We start from the raw sequence: 11,128 nt of genomic DNA, 5'->3' as shown, positions 1-11,128 counted from the left end.
GTCACATGAAGTTATTCCTTCAAACTGCATGATATACTCTGCCGATCCTGGGAACAAGCGCAGTAGATCGGAATAGGAATGTTTCATCTGGTTTCGTCCAAGATTATGCAGCAAGACACGGGGTTGATTTTCATACATACTTGTATTTCCCATTTCGAAGCCTCAAGGAGTCCATGAGCACCTAAATTAGGCAACTTTCCGTGGTCACAAGAAAAGTTTGCAACTATATAACTTCTTCAGGATCATTGAGGCCAAGAATGCTGTCAGCATGTGAATCAAGTGTTTGTTGGGTATGTATTGATGGCTACAAGAGTCCTACTTTGACAGTTAACCCTGCAACAGCAGTGTTCTATCAATTCAAGTGTTCTAGAACAACGACGATTTACCAAGTTGGATCTGCCTTCGAAGACAAGACAACTGCCTGCCACAACACCTAGTATTTGTAGTAGGAGCCTGCCTAGCAGGTGAACGATCAGATGTTCACCACAACTTCCTGTCCTTTCATTTACATAACATCTTTTCCTAGTTTACAAGAAAGCAAAACATATCCCTGTAGCAACTGCTGGAGAAGGAGCCCGCGAGTATAAATGGGCAGGAGAGGAGACTTCATTCAGAATGGGAGATCTGGTGGCACCAAAAAATGGAATTGCTCCAATTATGTCAAGAGGCGAGCTCAGTCTGCAATGTTGCATGATACACAGTTTCCGGTAATGAATACATTAATATGTGCATTCCAGAGTTTTGAAATGCTGATAAAAATTTCTCAAAATTTGGAGATAATGCCGCAGGCAGGGCATGGTATGTCTGGGCAAAACTCTCACAAAAGCCTGCAAACAGAACCAGTTAAGTGGTAAGGCTTGAATCTGATGAATGGAATAAGCCACTCCGAGTAGCAAACAAATAACAGCTCACCTGACACGATTTTTATCATCACAAAAGAATGGCGTCGATGACTGATAATCATCTGTCCCAAAGTATCTGTCTCCAAACTCACCCATTCCAGGGATGACACGGAAATCATCATTTAGACCAAACTCAATCTCCGATGTCACAATCTTCACTCTTGGGAATCTCTTGCTGACCACATGCACACCTTGGGGAGCCTGGGATAACACCAAGAAGTTCCAGTGATGAGTTGTATGGTTTTCAACCACTACGCACTAACTGTGAAGGTCAACATGCAATTATGTATAAAATGATGAGAAACTAAAACAAACTTCATTGAAAAAGATATATTTATAGGTAAATAGGTATAAAAGCTACATTTCTCAGTGACTTAAAAATTTATCATCTTCCGCACCGTCCATCTGTTCTGTATTAAAAGGTTGCCAAATGTACTACAGAGACTATTGTTAACTAGTGTTGCAGCTACCAAATTGCTCCAGTGATATTAGTAACAATGGACAGTTACGATGATAAAGCTAAAAATAAGTTCCAGTAAACCATGGTATTATAACAGGGAATAACAAAAATATTATTTCTCGAGTAACAAACACCATCTGTGAGCTTCAAAGAGTAGTTGTGCAATTTATATGCCATTACACTCCAATATATAAAAAATACTAAACACTTCAAAAGACTTACTGAGATAAGATTGAGGAATATAATATTTGCTTCCTGCACACCCTTCTTCAATAGAAGAGAGATAGCTTGAACTGCTGAGTTTCCTGATAATGATCAAAAGGGAGAACATGATTAAATGAGATGACATTAATATCCAATAGTAAAGCATGTTCCCTCTCAATGATGCAAACCATACTTGGAACCTGTATTCAGAGAAGACACGTACTTCGATGCTATTGCTAGTAATACAAAAAACATAGATTTAAAAAACATACATTCCCCAATCACAATAGTAGAGAACTAGATATATTTATATAGAAAAATTGTGCCTTTTACTTTAACGGAGAGCATTGAAGCACCTCCCGTCTATGTACTTGAGCCTAATTAAGTCAAGCTCAAAGTCGGTGGGGGGTTTGAGCTCAAGTATGAGCTGAACTCCAACTCAGGTGGAGCTCGAATAGCTTGAACTTTTCTAACAGCCTCAGCAGCCAGCACGTGTGAGTGATCGCTACTAGGGATTTGGTAGAAGGATTGCTTTATTTACAGATAGATCTCTTTGATAAATGGTTCCACCGTTAAATGACACAGGCTTAAATGAGATCAAATCAAATAAGGGAGACTGAAATGTTCTGCAGAAATTTCTGTGGTTATGTTAAACTTTTTAAAAGTCTTCTATTTTGTAAATTGTGTCAAAATGCCCAGGCTTTCAGAAACCTATTTTATTCAACTCAACATATAGATTATGTACACTGTCAGGATAAGGTATATATTGAGAACCACACCACAGATGAATGAATTAGTATGAAATTTATAATTTGCTAATGAATATAAAGGTTATCTTAGCAAAAGAAACTTCAATATCATCATATTGGTTTAATGCCTTTCACACACAAAAATCATGGCAGAAGGGACGTTGCATCCTATTCAAGGTGCTTTGCCCTCAAAAAAAGAATGTCAGTTCTATTTTGTTATGCAATTAGACAGGATAGTACTCATGTGCATGGAGGAGAGGGTGATTGGGATTTTATTTCATTCACATGGAAAGTAGTGTAGTCAGTGCATAGGTATGTAGGAATCATAAACGAACCTGTTCCCAGTATGGGGTCCAACAGCAGAACATGCCTATTTGCAATATCTTTCGGTAAATTCTGATATATGAGCTGCAAAGAAATTTAGATCTTAGTAATTTGGCTCACCCAAAATAAATGGTAAAAGTTGATTAAACCAAACCTGTTGCCCATTGTCTCCTTCCCTATGAATAAGAATCTTCCCAATCTTTATACCTTTACAGCATGCCCGCAGTGCATTCTCCATGCTTTCGCCACTGGAAAACAATTGTAGAAAATCATTAACAAAATGCATTTTTATTCAAGGATGTATGGTGTGTTTTATCATAGACGCCTTAATAATGAATTAAATTATAGTTCGTGAGTGGTTCAACAAAGCATGTTTAATAGATGATTCAACAATATTGTATTTGTAGGAGAAATATCATACGGTAAAGATAAAGGAGACTGAAAACCAAGTTCTCAATATCGCCAAGTGTGGAGCACTTGTAAAGTGCCTCTGTATCATTTTTGTAAAAGCTGTCTCGGGCATAGTATCAACATAATGATATCATTGACATATTATCATGGTACAAAATCAAGAATTTTTTGCCCTTATGTGAGTGCCAAAGTCATTAACTCAATTAGAGACTCAAAATTCAAAAAGCATATGAAGAAAATATTTTAGAAAAAGTTACTACCTCCTAATCACTGAGATACCACACAATCTTTTAGAGAAGTCCACACCAGTGTAAACAGATCCTGAATGCATAAGAAAGTGCATCAGCGAAAATATATAAAGTACTTACTGAACCGTACAGAGTACATGTGCAGGTAACTCAGCAACTAGGCATGTTACAAGAGAACGGAATTATCAAGTATGGAGGTAGATAAATCATAAATCATTGTCTCCACTAACCATAAGAATATCATCGCCTATTTGTACCAATCATGCCAAAGTTTTCGTATGCAACACTAAACAAGCGAGATAAATCATGTGTAGCAAGTCAAATTCGCACTTTTACACAAACTTTGTATGCTCAATTGTGAGCTTGAACGTAAATGGTTTAATATGGTGCTGTAAACGCATGGTCCTTTGCAATGCAATGAGACCGTGGTGTCACCCCTTTAACTCTAAAAAATTTGCTCATCCATATATTAATGTCTCAATAGGCAATTAAAACAGTCGCAGCATTCTTGCCATACTGGCCTGGACCAGTAAAAATATTGTTCTGAGAAGTTTTAAATTTAACTTTGAATATAAAGTTTAAAATCCTAAGCAAATGACCGTTATTTTTTGCTTGTGTGCAAGCTAATGGAAGTAGCTAATAAAGATAAATCATATTAAAGGAGCAAGTAGGATGATAACAGTGGTAGCATCCAACAACCGTGTCAGGACTCAACAATCATATAAGATTTGAACTTTACCGCGTTCTCTTGAATATTTGTTATCTGGGCAATATATTTAACTAATAATATTTGTGCATTTGCATCAGATGCAAGTTCTTGTTGAGAATTTCAACGAGATAAATCTGACAAGTATGTGCATGTACAACATCAAACACTGCATAATGCAAACAAAAGAGAAACACACAACCATGATACTGCAGCCCTTACACACTTAGAGCAAAATGTGGCAACATATTAGTATCTACAGGAAACTTATTTTTGGAAACAGGTACAGAATACTGTAAAAAATGTAACTTGAATAGTTGAATTTGATGGGAAAAACATTAGGACATAACACTTTATCCAATCATGTATTGGTGCAAAATTAGCACCTTAACGCAAACTATCGAGTAGTATTCCCATTGCATTTGAAGAGATAACTTATACGCAATAAAAGAATTCAGAGAAATATATGTGACCACCGTGCAATACTACTTACCGGTCGGGGTTATGACCTGCTTTTCCTGGAAAGGAAGATGACCAAGACCATGCTCGACGACCTATTTTCCACAGGGAAATTCAAGCTACCATGTGAACCCATATACAAGAAAACTCATCAAATACATGTATATACTGACCAATCGAATCAACCGATCAGCGTAAAATATGAAATCATGTGTTGCTGTTGCAGCATCTCGTATTATTGTGTGCATGCCTCGTATCTGAAGGAAAGCAGCATGAACAATCCAACAGTTATACAAAATGAAAAAAAAAACACTACGTACCTGGTAGGTATGTGGATATTAAACAACGAGCAGCTTTAACAAAAATGGAAAATATATATTTACATTACGTACCTGGTAGGTAGTCTGTATTACATACAAATTCGGGTGTATTTTACAAAGATCATGTTGTCCAAGTTTGGTGCGAATATGCTGAACAATTAGGTCAATTGCCACATCGTTATCTCCACCTCGTGGGATGATAATATCAGCATACTTCTTCGTTGGGAGGATGAAGTCTTCAAAAGCAGGCTTAACAAACTTTGAGTACTGCAGAAAAAGAGTTGCATTGAATGCTAAAATTAATAAAAGCATCAAGACCATGTGTAGATAACAGATAACCCTTTGTAAATACCTTAATGCCACCAAAAAAAAAACATTTTTAGATGAAAAAACCGGACATTCAAGATGAACTGAATGCTGTTAAACTTAATGGAAAACAAAAAATTGCAATAGTGGATTATATGTAACCTGATCCAACACTGCTTTGATATCTCTACCCTTCTCAATGGTATCACGACGGATCCTCCTTGTTAATCGTACGTCAGCATCTGAGAAATTAATAGAAGTGATTGTAAATAACAAGAAATGGTACACACCCATGAAACCAATTTCTGTGTATTGAAAGCCTAGAGTCTACTGACAGGCAATATTACGTTCAATGTATGGCACTGAAACAAAGCTACAACAAATCAGGAGGACATCTCTTGATATCATAATTTACGGCATCTTGATTATGTTCATTGCTGCAGTTTGCAGCAAACCCTCTAAGAAATTCATGGCATAAAGCATATCTCTTAATGATATGTCAGCAAGATTATCACCAATCCCTATGTGAACAGTGTATCAAATAAACGTGAAATGACTTCAATATAATTACGAATTGATACAAATGAACTTATAAATGAAATGATCCATAAACTTTTTTATCACGAAATGAGGGAAATTATTAAGAACGCCGTATAATATATTTATAATTCAACAAAACAGATAAGAATGAAACACTTCTAGTGAATTTCCGATATATTGATAGATAGGAGCGAGAGACAAGAAAATATTACCAGCTTATAAAGCGGAGAATTATTGATACCTGTGTCAACGAAGATCTTCATGTTCATCAAATCCCGGAGACGTGAATCGTGAAAAACTAGAATCCCTTCCAAAATAATCACATCCGAGGGATTAACCTGGCGGAAGTGGTAAAATTATGGTTGCTTGTACAAATCAAGCATTACAGAAATGAATAAATAGCGTGAAGAGAAATATGTAAATACTAAGAAGAAAGCCAACTTTTTTTGCAGCAAATGTTACAAGATGATATAGATATGAAGAAAAAGGGTGTTAGCTAAATATTGTGTCAGCTAACACTTACCCTACTGCATTTTCTTGCAATCATATTTTCCAAGCAAGTTATTATAGGGAGAATTATAACACTGTAAATTCTTCAGCATAATGCACAGATATTTATTGGAAATGTACGGCTATATTCAGAGTCCTATAAAACTCAGGACTTGGAAACCATCAGTTTATCAGGTGGGGTAGGTTATGAATAGCACTAAACTTAAAGTAGTACCTTCCTTGCATTTGAGACACTCTTGTATGTTTTGAAGTTGTAACTAGGAATGTCAACAGCTTTGCCACGTTTCAAGTTTTGCATACAAGATAGTAGTAACTCTGTATCAAATGCATCTGAAAACAGGACAGAAGAAGCAGCACAGTCAGTGCACATCTCTTGCCACTAGGACATCAAATTCTCATGAAAGGGTGAATTGTACCTGGATGATCAAAGTTATAATCATGAACATGGACTAATTCCTCATCAGACAGTCCATAATAAAAGGATTCCTGCAATATTCCAAGGAAATAGTCTTATTGCTCGTAAGATTGGAAAGTGCATATGACAATGTGGTATTTAGCATTGACGGTCATTTTTTGGGTGTCTAGCAGTATAGCATACTATGTAGGTTGGTAATGCTGAACTAGCATGTTTGTCGATCGCACCCATGCCACAAGATGTGAGGTTGAATCAGAAAATAGAACCGAAGGTTTAACACAAACCTGAGTAACAACGACTACACGCTGGTCACGTAGCTGATCGATGATCATTCTGCACACGGTACTTTTACCTGAAGATGCGCCTCCAGCGACACCTGCAACCGAAACCGCATTAGAGGGTGCCGCATTCGAGGGCGAACAGGCTACACTATGCGCGGCGATTGATATTCTATTGAATTACACGCAACAAATAGGTGGATAGAGCAGCGCGCGTCATTGTATACGAACCAATAACAAATGGCTCCTGGTACCCATTCTCCAGGCCTGACGTCGTTGGTTGTTCCAGGTTCAGCTCATCCAGACGGAGTGCCGAGTAATGGACCCCGGCGGCGGCGGCATCAAGCACCTGGTCCACCGATTTTGAACCCATGTATACTGAATGCCCAGGAATCCTGCTGCAATCACCAGGGACAAACTGTAGGGATTGGAACGGAGAAGAAAGATTTGATTTTTAGGGATCGCATATCAAAGGAGAGATTATTGAGAGCCAAACGAACCATCCATCCATCCAAGCGAGCGAGCGAGCGAGCGAGGCCAGGTTTCCTTACCAGCACAGAGAGGGAATCAATCCAGGTCCGGAGGGAGGGATCTCCACCCAACGCCGACGCCGCCTAGGGGAGGAGGAAGAGGGGGGTGGGGGTGGATCTGGATCGAGGGGAGAGGTGGAGGTGGAGGCGTGGTCGGCGCGGCGGGCGGTGGAGAGAGAGCCGACCTGACAATGATTCGGGAAAGCCAATGAAATACGGGACATGAAACAATGGCTCTAACATCAATAATGGGCCTGCTTTCCTAGTTTTTCATCATTTTTTATAATATTTTTATGTATATTAATGGTTAAAAATTTTAAAGTTTAACTATCTGTATTTTAGGATGAAATCTATTTTAGAAAGAAGGTAGAAGCAAATTATTTTTTAAAACGACGGGAGGAGAGTATTAATTAGAGAAAGCCCGACGGACCAACTTTACAAGGCCAAAATATCAGTTCCATATAGTATCTTTTTTCATACATGACATCCAAGATTAAAGTGGAATATAACTAAAATCTTAGATCCATATTTTGCAAGACTAAGGCACACCTAAGTTTGACGGGACTATTTTCATCGCTAGATTGGAGTGGTTCCATATTATTATTTACAGGGCTGTCTTTTCAGACAATTCACCACTAGGTTGAGCCTGATAGATGATCTGGAATCAAAAACATGGTAAGAGAATCCATTTGTCGACCGGCCCATGGAAAGCGATGCCCTAAGGGCTGCTCTAGTGTGTGTGTTTAGATGGTGCTAGGAGGAGAGGGATAGAGATGGCAAAGCTGCAGTACATGGGAGCAGAACTTCCAACCGGTGCTATCTAAGTATCTGGAGCTAGATATGGCTAAATGGGTTAGTCGGATCAATCTGGTATGGATCCGATTAGGCACGGTTTGATAAGCCTGGCTAGTATAATGGGTCGTGTCGTGTCGGTCCGCGTGCTACGCCCTCGGCTTACGGTAGGATCCGTCATATATCGTACCATACCGGGTTGATTCGGGCACGATTGCAGTTTAGCGGTACGGCCGGCTCGATAGGCTCGACAGGCACGGTGCCATGAGCGGCCTGAAAAAATAAAAATAAAAAATAGCTACAAATTTTTAAAAATATATAGAAAAGAGATAAAAATGAGATAAAATATAGAAAATAGATAAAAATAACAGCAAAATTAAAAATATATATAGAAAATATAAAATAGTCGAATCTACACGTGCCGGGTCGGGTTGTGCCCATCCGTGCCAACCCGACTTAGTTGGGTCATACCGTGCCGCGTGCTTAGCCCAGATACAATTTATAGCCTCGTGCAGTGCCGATCCGATCCAGCTCGACTCGGATCGTGCCTACGGTGCTGGACCTCGATCCACCCAATAGACACGACCCATTTGACCATGTCTACCGGGAGCCAAGTTGAGCATCTAGCGCTAAGAATAAACAACAACATCTAGTACCTAGCACCTTTGGTTAAAATTATACACTAAAGCTGCTCTAAGGACCCCTCTCTTTCAAGAGGATTCGCGGCATGTCAAGCCACAAGACAGATTGAAAGCAAAGGGAATAGCTACCTTTATCCTTGGAAGCTCAGGCGGAAGCCCGTCTCTCTTTGATCAGGGATTGCTATATAAAATGGGCTCTTTATTTTGGCGGCGTATATGATACCTGGGCCCCAGGGGGGGAGATGTAAGAAAAATTACCAATTTGACCCTTAGCCCCGGTGTTATATTTGGTCTCGTTCCCGAGCAAGAAAACGGATGCGCGGCCATTGCTTCTCCACGAGGCTCATACCAGGCGCTACGGACCAGGATTCCTCGATGGCGGGTCATCTCGCCCAAAACCTTAGGAATTCCTTGATAGTTTTGTTAGCAATGTCAACTAGGTATCATATTTACTTACGGCGACGAAGAATAAAACTATCTCGCATAGACGAAGAATCATATATGATACATTTGTGTGGGAGAGAGACCAAAAGATACTATGGTCTATGGCGATATCCACAGGCCACAACACACAAGGAGTGTGAAGAGAAAGGACAATGACGCAAGGAGGTAAGTGAATAGCTAGCAACCCACGACAGCACGTGTGGAAATACATCGAATAATATGCTCTTTCGCCCCCTCCAAAAAAGGAAGAAGAAAATACTGACGCTAGGTCTCCATGATTATTGATGCTTCATCTGCTAAAAAAGGGGCACAAAAAGGGGGAAAGAATGAAGGATACTGAGGATGTAATGAACTGAACGTCCTCTTCGATAGCCACTGCACATGCAGCTACTGGTAGATACTCCATTAGCTACGAATATATATATAAATATAGTTTGACCTGATATATATATTCTATAGTTTTGTGAACTCTAGTAGCTATAGTGCTCTGTCTTTGATGCCATTGTTGCCGCAAAGCTCCCTACGAGCCAGATTTAGCCATTTAGGAGAAAGACAAATCTGATCAGAGAAGCCTGTAAGACATTGAAGAGGACTAGAGTACCAATGCGGTCAACCTAACCAAAATCACCAGACCATGCCGCGAACGGAGCCATCATGATACCATCAAGCTCCTCGTGGGACATATCGGGGGAAAGAGACCCATCCGGCAAGGGGGAGGGGAGCTGAAGCGGCCTAGTGAGACTGGAGCGGTTGCGATCACCGCGCAAGCCATATCGTCAGGCAGCTCACCAGAACTATGCCCCAATCACCAAAGACCTCCAATAGCAGCAATACCACATGGATAAGAAGAGGATCAATGCGCCATTGCTGCCAATCTGACCAACGCCAGTCTCAAACCTTTTGACACACAGACGCTTCAAACACGGATACAGTCTAGACACTATGAAGGATCATCATTGCACGAATCTTGAGAAAGAAGGATAGAAGTAGCAGCACGATGAACCACACGCTTTACCACAGTCCAAAAAAAAAAACCCACGGCGAGTAGACACTGTTAGAGCCTCTGACCATCGACTTCAGAATGGCAAAGGCGAGAGATAGGCATTCAGCTTGTCAGTGATAAAGAGCAAAATGCAGAAAGCCGATAGCTAGGGTTGGCAATAGGTCAGATCGGTCTGGATGGAGCAAAACCATGCCCAAGCTGAACCCGCTAGCCCCAACCCAAACCCGAATTACCAAACGAGAGAAAATTGAAACCCAAACCCGTCGTACGCTAATCGGATTTCGGGCACCCGCTAGGTTCAGTTCAGCAATGCGATGGTCGTTGGGCAGCCGGACACGTGGCGGCAGCTGTCAAGCGGCGGTGGTAGAGAACTCAAGAGCTGGCATTCGGGTATGCGGTGTGTGACTGGGTGTGATGCGGTGGGGATTGGGGAAGGAGAACCCTAGCTAAGCTAAGCTAGGTGGTGTGGGCTGGGTTACACTGCATCTAACATCCAGAGCAACTCGTAGATACCCACAGGTAAAATTTAAAACCCAAGCCTAACCCGACTAATTTTAGAGGCAAAAATATAGACCCGAACCCATCAAATACAGAAACCACAAATATTCAAACTCACCTGTCCAATTTCCAACCCTATACCAACAACAAAATTTCTTTGGCACCTCTCGTGAGAGGCACATCGACGAGGAGCAACTTGCTCTGGACACCAACAACTCTGCTAAAAACCACGGAGCTTGCACAACTGCAGGCCTGCACTTCGGCGTGACGGCTCCGATGGTGAACTCACAACTTTGCCTCTGAAGACATGAATTGTCAATTGTGAACGTCCTCTTCGGTAGCTACTGCACATGCAGCTACCGGTAGGAAGATATATACTCCATTAGGC

General features: G+C 40.5%; 1 protein-coding gene across 6 annotated transcripts; it reads right to left on the bottom strand.

Moving 5' to 3' along the window:
• Window positions 1–271: 271 nt before the first annotated feature.
• On the bottom strand, window positions 272–7,601 carry LOC133904447 (uridine kinase-like protein 3). Of its 6 annotated transcripts, none has more exons than XM_062345953.1 (16): window positions 7,384–7,601; window positions 7,064–7,230; window positions 6,839–6,930; window positions 6,556–6,625; window positions 6,354–6,469; window positions 5,871–5,967; window positions 5,252–5,331; window positions 4,856–5,050; window positions 4,637–4,720; window positions 4,498–4,558; window positions 3,311–3,371; window positions 2,794–2,887; window positions 2,651–2,723; window positions 1,585–1,667; window positions 913–1,103; window positions 629–827 (listed from the first exon to the last, which is right to left on the bottom strand). In XM_062345953.1, exons 1-16 carry the CDS (start codon window positions 7,584–7,586, stop codon window positions 818–820), a joined length of 1,677 nt encoding a protein of 558 aa, XP_062201937.1. In that variant the 5' UTR covers window positions 7,587–7,601; the 3' UTR covers window positions 629–817. The 6 variants fall into 6 exon arrangements, with proteins under 6 accessions (XP_062201939.1, XP_062201937.1, XP_062201938.1 ...); XM_062345954.1 differs by having other exon boundaries at window positions 7,064–7,227; XM_062345958.1 differs by having other exon boundaries at window positions 7,064–7,250; window positions 7,384–7,528.
• Window positions 7,602–11,128: the final 3,527 nt, after the last annotated feature.

Source organism: Phragmites australis, chromosome 22 (genome assembly GCF_958298935.1).
Source record: "Phragmites australis chromosome 22, lpPhrAust1.1, whole genome shotgun sequence".
Lineage (NCBI taxonomy): Eukaryota > Viridiplantae > Streptophyta > Magnoliopsida > Poales > Poaceae > Phragmites > Phragmites australis.
Note: the sequence above shows the minus strand (reverse complement) of the source record. Positions and strands in the feature narration are given on the sequence as shown.